The sequence below is a fragment of the Haplochromis burtoni genome, unplaced genomic scaffold, assembly GCF_018398535.1.
Source record: "Haplochromis burtoni strain Fernald_Lab_line unplaced genomic scaffold, NCSU_Asbu1 Contig_175, whole genome shotgun sequence".
Taxonomy (NCBI): domain Eukaryota; kingdom Metazoa; phylum Chordata; class Actinopteri; order Cichliformes; family Cichlidae; genus Haplochromis; species Haplochromis burtoni.
The window spans coordinates 1,289,733-1,302,890 of NW_024582536.1; the positions used below are offsets into that span (position 1 = coordinate 1,289,733).

General features: G+C 42.9%; 1 protein-coding gene across 1 annotated transcript; it reads right to left on the reverse strand.

Annotated features, from left to right (window-relative positions):
- Positions 1 to 1,020: 1,020 nt before the first annotated feature.
- cavin4a (caveolae associated protein 4a) lies at positions 1,021 to 12,840 on the reverse strand. The gene is made up of 2 exons (XM_005934104.2): positions 12,113 to 12,840; positions 1,021 to 3,494 (listed from the first exon to the last, which is right to left on the reverse strand). The coding sequence occupies exons 1-2, from the start codon at positions 12,518 to 12,520 to the stop codon at positions 2,916 to 2,918; spliced, it is 987 nt and encodes a 328-aa protein (XP_005934166.1). The 5' UTR covers positions 12,521 to 12,840; the 3' UTR covers positions 1,021 to 2,915.
- Between the last annotated feature and the right edge of the window lie 318 nt (positions 12,841 to 13,158).

Genomic DNA, 13,158 nt, shown 5'->3' on the forward strand with positions numbered 1-13,158 from the left:
CCACGGAACAATCTATTGTCTCGCTGGCTCATACTGCTGGGAAATGATTAATGTTTATGTGAGGTTTTGTGTCTAAAATGCGCGCAGTTCTAACTGTAGAAATGAAAACTTTGATAAAACCTTGGCAGCACTAGTATGGAAGCCAGGAGAAACCTGATGGCTAAACTAACTAAACTTGAGCTGTGAGGTCTAGCACCATCATTCTGAAGCCAAAAATGTCGTAATGATTGTTGACACTGGTCGTCTTTTGTCTGTGACAGCCCAAAGTCACACAGCATTCCCAGTTTATGGATTTTAACACCGTAGAGGACGACCTGTTCTCCTGCTGGCCCTCATCTGTTTTATATGACTGTATTTAATCTGCTTAGAAGACTCGGGCAGACTAGAGTCCTTTATGCCCCCCACCAATGGAGTTCATAAAACTTTATTATTGTTTCCTGACACTTTTTTCTTTTTTCACTCACCGACGTGTCCTTGTTGAGTTAATTACAAACTGTTTGCCTGATTATAAATGCTTTATGCTTCTCAGGGCGCTCTTGAAAAGATGTCTTCAGTCTCAACGAGATGACCTGATTAATAGATTGTTGAGAAGGAAGGGACCCAAAGTGGAGACAGAACAAATCACTCTGTTCAATCATTCTGTTACAGTGTCACATATTTAAATGTAGTGTTTTACCGTACAGCTGGCTGAATAGGGTACAGAGACATTGTAGAAACCCTGTAAATAAAAAAAGTGCAAAGTATCAGTCCTGACTTTAAGCCAAAATAAAAGCTAATTGGGTGAGTTAGACCTGTGCAGGTGTAAACAAACATTTTCTGTATCAGGTCGGGAGTCAGTGGGCCCGAGTCATCGCTGGAGACAGCTTCTAGTGGACATTAGAGGAACTGCAGCTGTAGTCAGGTTTCATTATTCAGCCCTGGATGTTGGTCTCTCGGTCATAATTAGAGCTCTGACTTGACCAAACTGTGTGTCGACGCTGTATGAATAAAGGTTTAATAACAAAGGAAAGAAAAAGCAACAAGGTTTCACAAGAACTTTATTTATAGAAAAATGAAATAAAGTGAACAAAGGCAGCTGTTTTTCATCGTGTGGCTGATTATTGTAAAAATGGAAGCTGAGCTGTAATCAAACGTGAAAAAAGAAAAGCAAGAAGTGAATCCAAATATAATCTACTGCATTAAACTCTCTCAGCAACACAGAAGCATAAGTCGTAAGATATACAGGAAGTGTATTTTCAAAATAAGGCACAGCACTAATGTATCACGACAGCCCTATGAAAGCAAAGCCTCTAAAGAGTATCTGATGACTGAAACGTGGAAAACTTTAAATCCTGTGATCCTGATGGAGGCGGCGACCTCAGTAATCACTGCAGGAGAATAAACTCAGCGTGCTCACTGAACTTCAAAAGAACCTATGAATATCAAGCAGCAAAAAATAAAACATTCATACGCCAAAATCTCTCACAAACCTTTGAAGCCACCAACACCAGAGCTCAGACCGCCTCAAATCCACCACATTCAATTTCAGACAGTAATTACAGTCTGGCTAATGTCACTGCTAGAAGGGGCTGCGCCGCTCTCGACTCCATGCAAACTTTTTATTCGTTTTAGCACCAGATCCTGCATCTGCTCCTCTATTAAACCTAAAGCTGCACCTAGAAAATATTTAATGAAACGCGTTTGACGGCTTTAATCAAACTTTATTTAAATTCTCTTGGACGTCCCAAAGTTTCTGATGTTGTTTCAGGAGAAAAACAACCATAAAGATGTCAGTTTGGGGAGTTTGGGGGGTTTCGTGGAATGATGCAGCCAAAGAAAACACGGGTTACTTGGTTTAAATATTTAACCTGCTGTAAACAAGATGTAAAACAACATGTATCTTTAACCAGTTCACGCTGAGCAGCCTGGCGCAGATTTAAAGGTATTTTCTGTAAAAAATTTAATGAAAACTTTAACCACAAGGTGGCAGTGTTCCAGCTCTAAATACTGCGCCGATGTTACAGTTTCTCTCCATGTTTGACATTCTTAACTCTTCCTGTGTTCTTCTGCATGTTAAGTTGACACTTTTACTAAATTTTAAACGGTTTTAAACCATCTTTAAATGATTTAAGCTCCTTTCTGAAAAATGTTTTATTAAATATGACTTCAAACGGAGCCCATAAAGTAATCTGGAAGTTTAGTGAGGTCACAAACCCCTGAAACTGAGGGCTTACTTATAGAGGAGGCGCCCCCTGCTGGTCAGAGAATCCAGGTTTATTCTGCATTGGCTTCAGGACAGCGTTGTCCATCCTTTATGTACAGTCTCTAGACAAATAGTTCCTAAAATTGGATATGTCACTTCCTGCTTGGCACCACGTCTCATAAACACTTTCAAAAACCTTCTCAGTGGCTTCTGTGAGGTCATTGGTTTATTTAAAGTTAAAGCGCTGGCTGATGTCGCCTCTAACACTGCAGGGTTTCCTTTGCACACTGAAACCAGCCTGACATCGACTCTGTGTTGGTGTCTTTTCCCACCAGGCTTCTCAGAGACCAGCTGAGGCCAGTTTTACCTCTCCTGTGTAAATATATATATATGTATACTGTATATGAACATCCTGATAAAAAAATCTCAAACTTTTGTTGTATTTCTCTAAGTTCTCATCAACATCTGACGTCTTTCGTTTCCGTTGTGCAATTAAACCTCGACCTCATCTTTCACACTTTATGGACCTTTGATTTAAAGAAACCTGAATTTGTCTCCGTGCATCAGCTGATTTAAATATCTAGCGAACCTTTTAAATAACCAGTTGATATTCTGATGAATTTTCTGGTGTCAGTACCAACTTCTTCCTTTAAACAGTCAGACAAATAAAATGTCCTCCAATGATGTCGACCAATCACAGACCTTCTCTTTGATGTGTCCTACTTTGGGCCTTCTACTTCCTGTGATCTTCCTCTGCTATCCGGGTGGCACCAGCTTCCTCCACAGGCCCCTCCCTCTTGCTCTCCAATGCGACCTCGGTGTAGGTGACCCCCTCTTCCGGCTTGCTCTCCTTCCCTTGGAGCTCGCCCTCGGCGCCCTCCTGGCCCTCGGCGACAACTCTCTCCTTCTTCAGCTTGATGCGGAAGGCCTCCTTGCTTGGAGCTTTCTTGGCGATGTTCTCTTTGAGCCGCTCGCCAGACTGCTTCAGCCGCTCGCCAGCCTGGTGCATCTTCTCCCTCCGCTCGGGCGGCATCACCTTCTCGCCCAGGTGGTGGAACTTGGTGCCCAGGTTATCTTTGGTTTTGCTCATGTTCTCCTTTGAGAAGGCGGCCTTCAGTGTTTCCGTGCTCTTCATGACCGACTTCTTGAGTCGAGCAGCTCGCGAGGGGTCGGCTTCTTCCAGACTCAGGTACTCCTCGTCAGAGGAGAGGTCGGCGGGGACGTCGTAAGAGTCCGGCTCCATATCCAGCCCCTCCAGACCGGGTCCTTTAGGGGACTTGGTGACGGCCACTGACGGGACCTCTGTCTCACCCTGCAGATTAAATGAAAGTTAATGAAATATTAGAGATTTATTATCGAATGTTTTTATTATTCCTGTTTTTAATGATTCTGTCCCATCTGCTGAGTGTAAAAGAGATTTTAATCTCAATTAGAGATGCACAGAGTTCATTTCTTTTGTTTCCGCTTCCATGTTACAGACAGAAAACTTAGATTTTGGCTTTAGATTGAGACACGTTGGTGGTTACAGTTTTTAACAGAGCTTAAATGTGTTTGTTCAGCCCTGAAAACATCACATGGAAATAACTTATTTTCTTGAGACTGATTTTATGAGAAACAACCCAACAGGACCTGTAATGTTGATTTTCTGCTTTTGTTTCTAGTTTAGTTGAAGTCAGACTAAAACACTTCTTATTTCTGTCCTGGATGAATAGAGGTGAAACACATATCCAGTTAAAGCATCTGAGTCTGTGGAGGACAGACATCCATCTCAAATGTGCTTTAAAGATCTGGAGTTTGATTTTTATCCGTCTAAAGTGCTCATTAATCTTAAATCTGCTTGACTCCTTACACTTTTGCAGCAGAAGTCATCATTCATTAGCAAAGCGCCTCGTCTATCTCGGGATAAACACACGCAGTTGAAACTGATATCCATCTGTCTCTTCTATCCACTGAGGATAAATTACTCTGCTGCTCGTAAAGCTGAAGGGAGCTCGCACAGAAAACTCGATATTCCTCTGAGATACTCTGTGAGACTCAACCTACAAGCTCTGAAAACACCGGCAGCGTCATAAGATCCAGTTTTTCTATTTTTGCACATGGCGAGTAACCAAGGAAGCGGCTGGCAGGAACGACACCTGGAACACAGAAATACTAACTGCACCACCCGGTGAAGTCGGAATTCTGGTCCCTGTTGGACTGGACTGTTATCACAGCTGATTCGAACAACTTCTCATCTCATTCTGTCAGATAAGCATCTCACATGTGAACAGTGGCCGCAGTATACCGTCCACCAAGAGACAGTCGTGTTTTACAGCTCGTCCACGTCAGGAGACGAGGGGCGGTGGTGGCATACGCCCACGAGACACCGATCCCAGTCTGGACCTTTGAGTATTACGCTCTCTGTTCAACTTGATGATCACGGCAAAATGTGTAGCAGACATGTGGACATGCACGCAGAAGATGCACTACCAGCAGGGGGCGATAGTGTATTTAAAGCCCAGAAGTTGGTAGCAAAAAAACTCATATGAAGTACATTGCAGGGTCCTTAATCGCCAAAGATTAAGCTAAGTGGCTAACATGTACATATAAGTTAATATGTTAATAATATGTGTTTAAACACTTTCCTGTGATTATTTTCATGGTGTCTTGAAATAAAATGTCCCTCTGCTGTTACTGCAGCGTCTGCACGATGCACCGACGTGTCCGTGCCACGCTTTGCCATCATATCAGGCTGATCTGTTACTTTAGCTTTCACTCACTGAAAGATTTGCTAAAAACTTCTCGCCTCAATTCAGGCGCTAAAAATATCTCAGCTAGTTTTAGGTGCCAAAAACTGCTTGGCTAGCTCTGGGCACAAAAACAGTTTGTTTAAATTCAGGTGCTAAAAACAGTAAAGAGGCTTGGATTTGTTACTAGTTTGCTAATGCTAACTAACTTATTGTATTTTCGGACAGTAGAAGGAGAATTTGGTGAGTAAAATAAATGAGAAAAGGAGGAATGAAATGTCTCACATTCAAAGTTTAGTGCCCTCCTTAGTGCATGATGGAAACCTGTGTCCATGTGCTCGGGTTTTACAGCGACCAAGAGTTTCAATTGTTTTCGCGTCTTTACTCTTTCGAATGGCCGACACAACGGAGCAGCCGCTGGAGGAAGCTCGTCGCAGGCCTGCTCCACCTGCTGCGCCCTACAGGTGACTTTGGATGTGAAAGCCAATTAATCCTAATTAAGCCGTGGCCACCTGAGACGATGACACTCATTAATCAGGGCGGAGTCGTCAGAGCGTATCCACACGCTGTGAATGACACAATAATTACACCGGCAGGGAATGTGGGTCGAAGTATGTATTAATAACCTCGCCGGTAAAGGAGGAAGAAGAAACGGAGAGAAACCATCAGAGCTTTTAATTATGTTAACACACTCAGCCACACTCTAATCCCAACCTTTATGCGTTTAAATCATGAACGGGGTGTACCGCGCGCAGCAGCAGGGGCCAGGGGTCAGCCTCTAGTGAACATTAAAAAGAAACACAAAGCCACTTCCAAGAATCACGCGAACAAATTAAAGAACGACAAGAAAATCACAGCAGAGAGACGCAAAGGACAACAGAAACACGCAAAACAGGTAAAAAGAAACACGGAGAAGCACGAAGAGTCCAAAAGTGTCTGCAGAGGCACAAGGTGATTACAAGTGACCACAAAGAAACACAAAACAACCAAAAAGACACAAAAAACCCTCAAGGAGAAGCACAAAACAACTATAGACACATAATAAAAGAACACAATGACACCAACACAAATAAAGTAAAAGCACAAAATTACACAAAAACGTCTTAAAAGTCAAATTAAATTACTTCAACATGACGACTGGATGCAAAATAAACACAAAGAAACAAATAAAATAAACAAAGTATTGATGACCACTATGAGGCCTGTCGTGGTTAACAAAGCTGCACAGTGAAGCTGTGAGTACGAGTTCAAATCTCAGCCGTATTTGTGGCGTTTGAAGAGCTTCCTGCTGCGGCGCCTCCTGTTAGCAGGGTGACCTCCTTTAATCGTGTTTGTTCACTCCTCATCGTCTCCCTGCAGAAACATCACAAACTAAAAGCCATCAGCTCCTCTAAAATTACACATTGTCCTCTGATGTCCGCCGCGCGCGCCACAGCGGCCCTGAGAGTAAACCGGCGGCCATTTATCTTTTTCTTATTACTGCCCACCGTCCGCCCGTCATCATTCAGCCGCCGGCAGGCGACGAGCGTCTCTAACAAAGCGCTCGCTGCTTCCTGGTTAAACGGCCGCAGCCGAAGCTCTATATTAGGAGACGAAGGGAGGCCTCAGAATAACGACAGCACATCGGTCATGTGGAAACTCAACACTGCAACTGTCTGCAGAGGCACCGCCCGGGACCAGGCTGAGCTACAGCTGGGCTCGCTGTGAAGAAGGACAGCAGTATCTCATGTACTGTAGCTGGGAACACGCACAACACAGCAGATATGAATCATCGTCCATATGCGCACACGGCCTGGGGCGCGGTCATCGAGTGAGGAACTGCTGTATGATTTAATGATATAATAATGACCATCAAATTAAATCAAATCACTGTTATTGTCACATCACATGTGCAGGTACACTGGTACAGTACATGTGAGTGAAATTCTTGTGCAAGCTTCACAAGCAACAGAGTTGTGCAAAAATACAATAACGTAAAACAAGCAAAATATAAGAATGGCTTAATCTGAGACTAATAAATATATGTACAATATATAATAGTATATGCATTACTGGATATCAGAAATCAGTCAGAAACGAGAGGGTTAAAGGGTTCATGAGGAACATGATGAGTGCAAATTACCCATGATGCACTGGAAAGTAAGAACTATGAACGATGGACATGAAACATGAAGATGGTCCACTGGTTTGTGGACATGTTTTAGCCTCATGTTAGCATTTTGGCAGCTCTCATGTTGTTTTTTGGAGACAGAAATGTAGTTAAGTGCTAAGTTAGCTGCTAATGTTAGCCAGCTTGGTTCAGTCTACATTCATAGACTGTATAAGTTCATCACACAGACACAGATAACTGCTAATTAACGCAAAGTAACAACATCAACACAGTTTTTACTGCATAGCGCCCGTATTACCCCATACGGAAAAGAAATAGAAAAAACTTATAAAAGACTTGTATGAGCTTTAGCTTGCTTCATATAGTGAATCATATCAGGCTTATATGATTTACTCATGAAAGTGGCCACTTTCTCATTACTTTCATATATTGTTTTTAGGAAGTGTCCAAAACATACAAGTTTAGTTTAAACAACTTTTCAAGGGATCTTATATCTGTTTTCACTCTTGTATGCTTTTCATACAAGTTTCACACAAGACAGATACAAACTTATAAGATTTATATATATATATCTTTTCCATATGGGTCTGGTCAGAACACTGCATTAAAAATGCTCCAACAGCAAACCAGAGATTGAATAGAAAGTGAAAACAAGCAGACAGCTAGCAGCTACAGCAACCTGTAACTGCGCCTACTGACACAGTCGGTGGGAAAAGGTCAGTCAAAAAGACACCACCCCAAATAATCCATCCATTCACTTCTGCTTCTCCTTTTTCAGGGTCGACCCCAAATAATGCAAATGTTAAGTCTCAATACAACTTAAATAGGTGTGGTACGAACTAAAAACTAAAATCAGCCCCTCTGTAGTTTTTATAACAGAGGAAAAAAGCAAAAGAAATATATGCAAAAGGATACAAAATTAATTTTTAAAAACTTTGGAAAAAATTACAAAATTAAAGCACATGACCGCAAAGACACGCAAAACAGTTATACATGCAAAACATACAAGACAAACTACTTTTAAAAAACCCACAAAACACACCAAAGTCATGCAAAGCTGCTTGAAAACATAAAAAAACATAAAAGTATCTAAAAAGAAAGAGTTTAAATGATCACAGAAACATGCAAAATGTCCACCTATGTCACAAAAAGACCACAAAACTGCACAAAAATGTTAACAAAGAGACAAAAAACTACATGAAAACGACTTCAAGCAGAGGTTAAACGAACAACTACAGACACAAACTGTTTTTTTTGTTATTTCCAGAGTAAAAGTTCTTCTGAAACGACCTCAAAGAGATAAAAAGGTCCAAATGCTTCCACAGTTTAATCGCGCACAGCATTTTCTTAAATACTGTAACCATGGCAACCCAATGCTGCTCAGATTTGCAGCAGCGCAGAGATGTGACCTGGACACCTGGAGGACTCTGACTTTCTCGCTCTGCAAGACCGTAAACTGTGTCTGCTCACAAACTGCCGTCAAACACAGGCAGGCCGAAGACGCGTTCAGCGGTTCGAACTGTGAAATGTGACGGTGCAGGCGAGAAGAACAAAACCCACCAAACAAAGTTGAGTGGAGCCCATAACCCTCCGCCCTCCCGTCTCTTTTTTAATGCAGACTCATCTCACAGGATTTTTTATCTTCTGTTATCCTTCATCTCTTTGGCTGCTTTTTAGCAGCCGGTCAGGTTGATTGACGTCTCGTTTCTCGCCACATCCTGACCGCTGTGATAAGCTGACGTATCAGAGCCTGACTCTGGCTGACAGCAGTTTATGGCCTGTCCCTGCCGGCAAAGAGGGAGAACGCTGTGATCCCAGAATAGGCCCCTCTGTCACGGATCCACAGCAGCTGTTAGCAGCACACACAGAGCTCCGGTTACTATTCTGAAGTCTGAAGACATTATTGAGGACAGCAGGACCTGCAACTCACTGCTCAACTTATCTCTGCAGAGCTGCATGGAAAAGAGAGCAGGGCAGCTCCCACAGCTTCCCACTGGAAATGTGTGAAGGCTGCTTTTTGATTACAGGCACAAAATATTTTTTTTATCAGCTCTGTAATGGACTCATTTCACTGTGATCTGATGTCAGTCACGTCTATAACTTTGCAAAACTCATACAGTGAATCTGACAAGAAAATTAATCTAATAAAAATCTGTAGCACTGGCATAAAACACTAAAAAAGCTCAAACACTCCAGTTTCAACCAGTGAGAACGAGCTCTGAAGCCAACTGTCTTTGAAGTCAACCCAGTTTAAGACTTTAACTGTCTTCAACAGTTAAATGCAGACTTTGGCTTTTAGTTGTCTTTGTACAGAAATAACCAGGCTAAAGGTTTCAAGTCTCTGTGCTAACCCAGGATAAACACGCCGTCACTACAGGCTGAATAAATAGGCCCAACTCTGAACGTTAGCCTAGGCTAACGTGAACACAGTCAGTGGCTACATCAATGTTTGACACCATCTGTGTTTGGCACTTTAAATCTTATAGCTTATGATCCTGTTAAATGGACAGATGAGAGTAAAAAGCACAAACTAAAGCTTTAAAATACATAACACGTACATTTGCATCCCAAATATAGTGGAGTAGAAGAAGAAAGCATCACGACACAGAAACACAATATTGTGCATTGTAAGATTAAAAGTACTGTAGTCTAATGTTATACATCTCAGGTTTTCAGGCCCCTCTTCAGGAGACAGACACTAGCTCTATTTTAAGGCCTGCTGAGGCCTCAGTTTTAGGCTTCAAACTTTCCTTTTTGCTAAAGCATATAGTTAGGGCTGGATCAGGTGACCCTGAATCCTCCCTTAGTTATGCTGCAACAGGTGTAGGCTGCTGGGGGATTCCCATGATGCATTGGGTGTTTCTTCTTCACCCACTATGTGTTAACAGACCTCTCTGCATTGAATCATATCTGTTATTAACCTCTGTCTCTCGTCCACAGCATGTCTTTATCCTGTCTTCCTTCTCTCGCAGATGGCCCCGCCCCTCCCTGAGCCTGGTTCTGCTGGAGGTTTCTTCCTGTTAAAAGGGAGTTTTTCCTTCCCACTGTCGCCAAAGTGCTCAAAGGGGGTCATATGATTGTTGGGTTTTTCTCTGTATGTATTATTGTAGCTCACAATATAAAGCACCTTGAGGCGACTGTATAAATAAAGCTGAATTGAATCGTCAGTAGGTGACGTGTACGAGTCTGTGATCTACATCTGCGATCCTTTTAACGAGGACTAAACACAAGACTGTAAGTTCATGCTGCTGATTGTTAGCACCATCACTAAACAAACAGTCGAGCACTCCAGTCTAAATGTTCCTGATTGAGATTTAAAATCCGACACAGCTGTCATCTGACAAAAGCTGAACTTATAAGGCCCGCAGCTACGAACACCGAGTCTTTGATCACCGTTATAAATCTTTCAGTTCACAGAAATGTTTTTTTATTTTCTGTCCATCATCCGACCAGCTCCTTCAGCAGAAAATCCCACCGCACTGCGGCTCCCAGCTGCCGTCTCTTCACGACTGTTTCACAGCATTCGGACTCACTCTGTGCCCTTAGAATATCATGTCTCCTTGGAAGTGACGCTGATAGTTTAGCTTTATTTTTCCAGCCGTTCAGGGAAGACTCGACAGGAGCTTTTATTCTTGTAAATGTTGCTGTGCTATCTAAATTAAAGAGTTCAGTCGAGTGTTTCTTATTAAAACTTTGAAGTGAATCCACCTGATCTGATTAAGGTCGCCCACACTTTGGCTGAAAGTGCGCCCTCTCAACATAACGAGGATGCTTTTCTATTAATTGCCAATGTTTTGGAGTCGAGGGTTCTTATGAGTTTGAACTTAATCCGCCCTTCATTTCCTCACATCGACGCTTGCGCCTCTCACTGCGTCCACCGCTTAATGAACCGAGTCAGAGTTCATCCAGTTAAGATCTCGCTGCTTGGCACAGACTTGGTCTACTTCATTTCTGATGCTTAATCATTCTCCAGTTGCTCGTAAACAAAAATTTGGATGTAGCTCAGAGATCTTCTCTGGGGACTAAATTCAGATTTTATCTGCTTTTTTAACTCATTCCACCGTTTAATTACCGTAATGTTCTTTAGCAGCTCCGCAGCACCGAAGGACAAAAGAGTCATTTTACACCAAATTTAAGGGTTGAGCTTTGGCCTCTTTTTTCCACGTGGAATAATGAGATGCAGTCCTAATAAAGCACACTAGGTCTCAGTCATGCAGGTCTAGAGACCGTCAGCGAGTCCACTGTCAATCGCTGGACACTGGAAAAGAAAAGGGGAATTCCCAGTTCCAGAGTTGTTGCTGTGGTGGTTATTCTGGTCTCTTTTGCTTTTTGTTGCTTAACTATCCTCTTAAAGTCTGATAAACCCTGAAATTACTCAATTCAGCAATTAGCCACCCCGTGCCAGTTATTTGCTGGTCATTTGATTAAGCTTGCTCTAATAAGAAGAGAGTTAGTGGCTCCCAAACATTCAAGATTTCTCAGCTTATTGCCTCTCAAGACGTGACATCATTCAGAAAATTCAACAACTTTTGTGAGAAATTCTAGAAAATAGACTCTTCTGATTTCCCGCGCTGGAAATTTATTTATTTTCCTTGATTAACTAAATCTGTTTAAGTCCTGATGAGGTCATCGTCAGAGAGAATTTGTGCTTCTGCACAAAGTACCAACATTTAGTACCAACATCTTCCAATCAGACGTTGTCAGGCTGAAATGTGACACTTAAAACTCCAAACATGACTGTTTCTACTTTTCTATTCAGCTTCTAATGTGAAAATTTAAAAATATTCTGATTGGCTGGGTCATGAATCCTCTTCTATAAATTAGTTTATTGGATTACTGAGTGAAGACTGTTGACTTTGCTGTTGTTCAGCCTCCCTTTAATATATTTTTGGTTTCTTTCGGTTTTCATTGATTAATTGTGTCCATTTAAGTCTTCAAAGATGTCAGTGTGGCACAATAATAAGTCTTTCTAAGAGAGAATCTATCTAAACCCTGCAGTTAAGCCATTAACCCACAGGCTCACTGTGGTGTGTTCAATGGGAAGAATTCATAATGTCAACGTTTAAACATCCGACTCTGAGAAACTCTGCTGACCTGGTAGATGACGACTCTGAACTTGTTGCGGGTGAGCAGCTCATCCTGCGTGGACTCCACCTTCTTGACTCGGACGTTTTGCTTCTCCACGCGTGTCCGGACCTCCTTGACGTTGGCGCTGACTTTGCGGGTTTTCTGCAGGAGCTTCTCCACAGTGCCGCTGGTGTCGGTGTGGTCCTTTGCCAGCTTCAGGACATCCCCCTGGATGGTCTTGATGTTGTTCTCCAGATCCTGCTGACGCTCCTCCATGCGCTGCTGGGAGGACTGGACGTTATCGATGATGCTGGCCACGCGCTCCAGCAAAGACAGGATGGTCAGGGCGCTGATGGGGTTCCCGGCCTCATCCTCCATCCCGGCGATCTCCAGCTTCTCCTGGATGCCTGCGCTGTGGTACTTGAGCTGATCCATTATCAGGACTCCTGAGATTCAAACTTAAGTTGTAAGAAAAGTTGTGGTTTGGTTGTGCAGAACGGAACCAGGATCGTTGGGGTTACCGTCAGGGAGACCAGGGCAGCAGCACCAAGCACTTTGACCCAAACTCCGGTCTGGGGACGGGAGAGAGGAGCAAACTCCACCTACTCCTTTTAAAAAAGGCTTCGGATCCAAAGGGAGCCTGATTCAGTCCTCATCGGGATGTGGGCCAGGTGATAAACTTAGAGGGGAGCAGCAGTGCTCACACGAAACCCCCCTGCAGCTAAAAATAAAAACTCTTTGTAAGGCGACACGCTGACATTTTGGGAAATGCAAAGCAGGAGATGATGGAAATTCCCATTCAAGTCCCACTTTTCGATGCCAGCCAAAGACTGATTCATAATTTTCCGTCAGTTTCACACATTACACGCCAGCAGCTGTGAAACATGTACATCAGCAACAGCTTAGGAGTCACTCTGCAGGCCTGCAGGGGCAGATGCAGCGAAGTCCCAGTTGTCTGGTGTGATTACACAGCGCGGGAATGTTTAGGGGATTAAACACTGCAGCTCTGCCCTTTTTGCTTTCCCAGGACGACAGAGTCCAAACATTGACTGAGATTCAGATCTGAGGCTCTT

What these genes read in the sequence shown, in the direction of transcription:
- cavin4a (XM_005934104.2), bottom strand. Translation starts at nt 12,520, where the DNA reads ATGGATCAGCTCAAGTACCACAGCGCAGGCATCCAGGAGAAGCTGGAG. An exon ending in TCAGAGTCGTCATCTACCAG is followed by an intron (nt 3,495 to 12,112) that starts GTCAGCAGAGTT and finishes TTTAATCTGCAG; the next exon opens with GGTGAGACAGAGGTCCCGTC.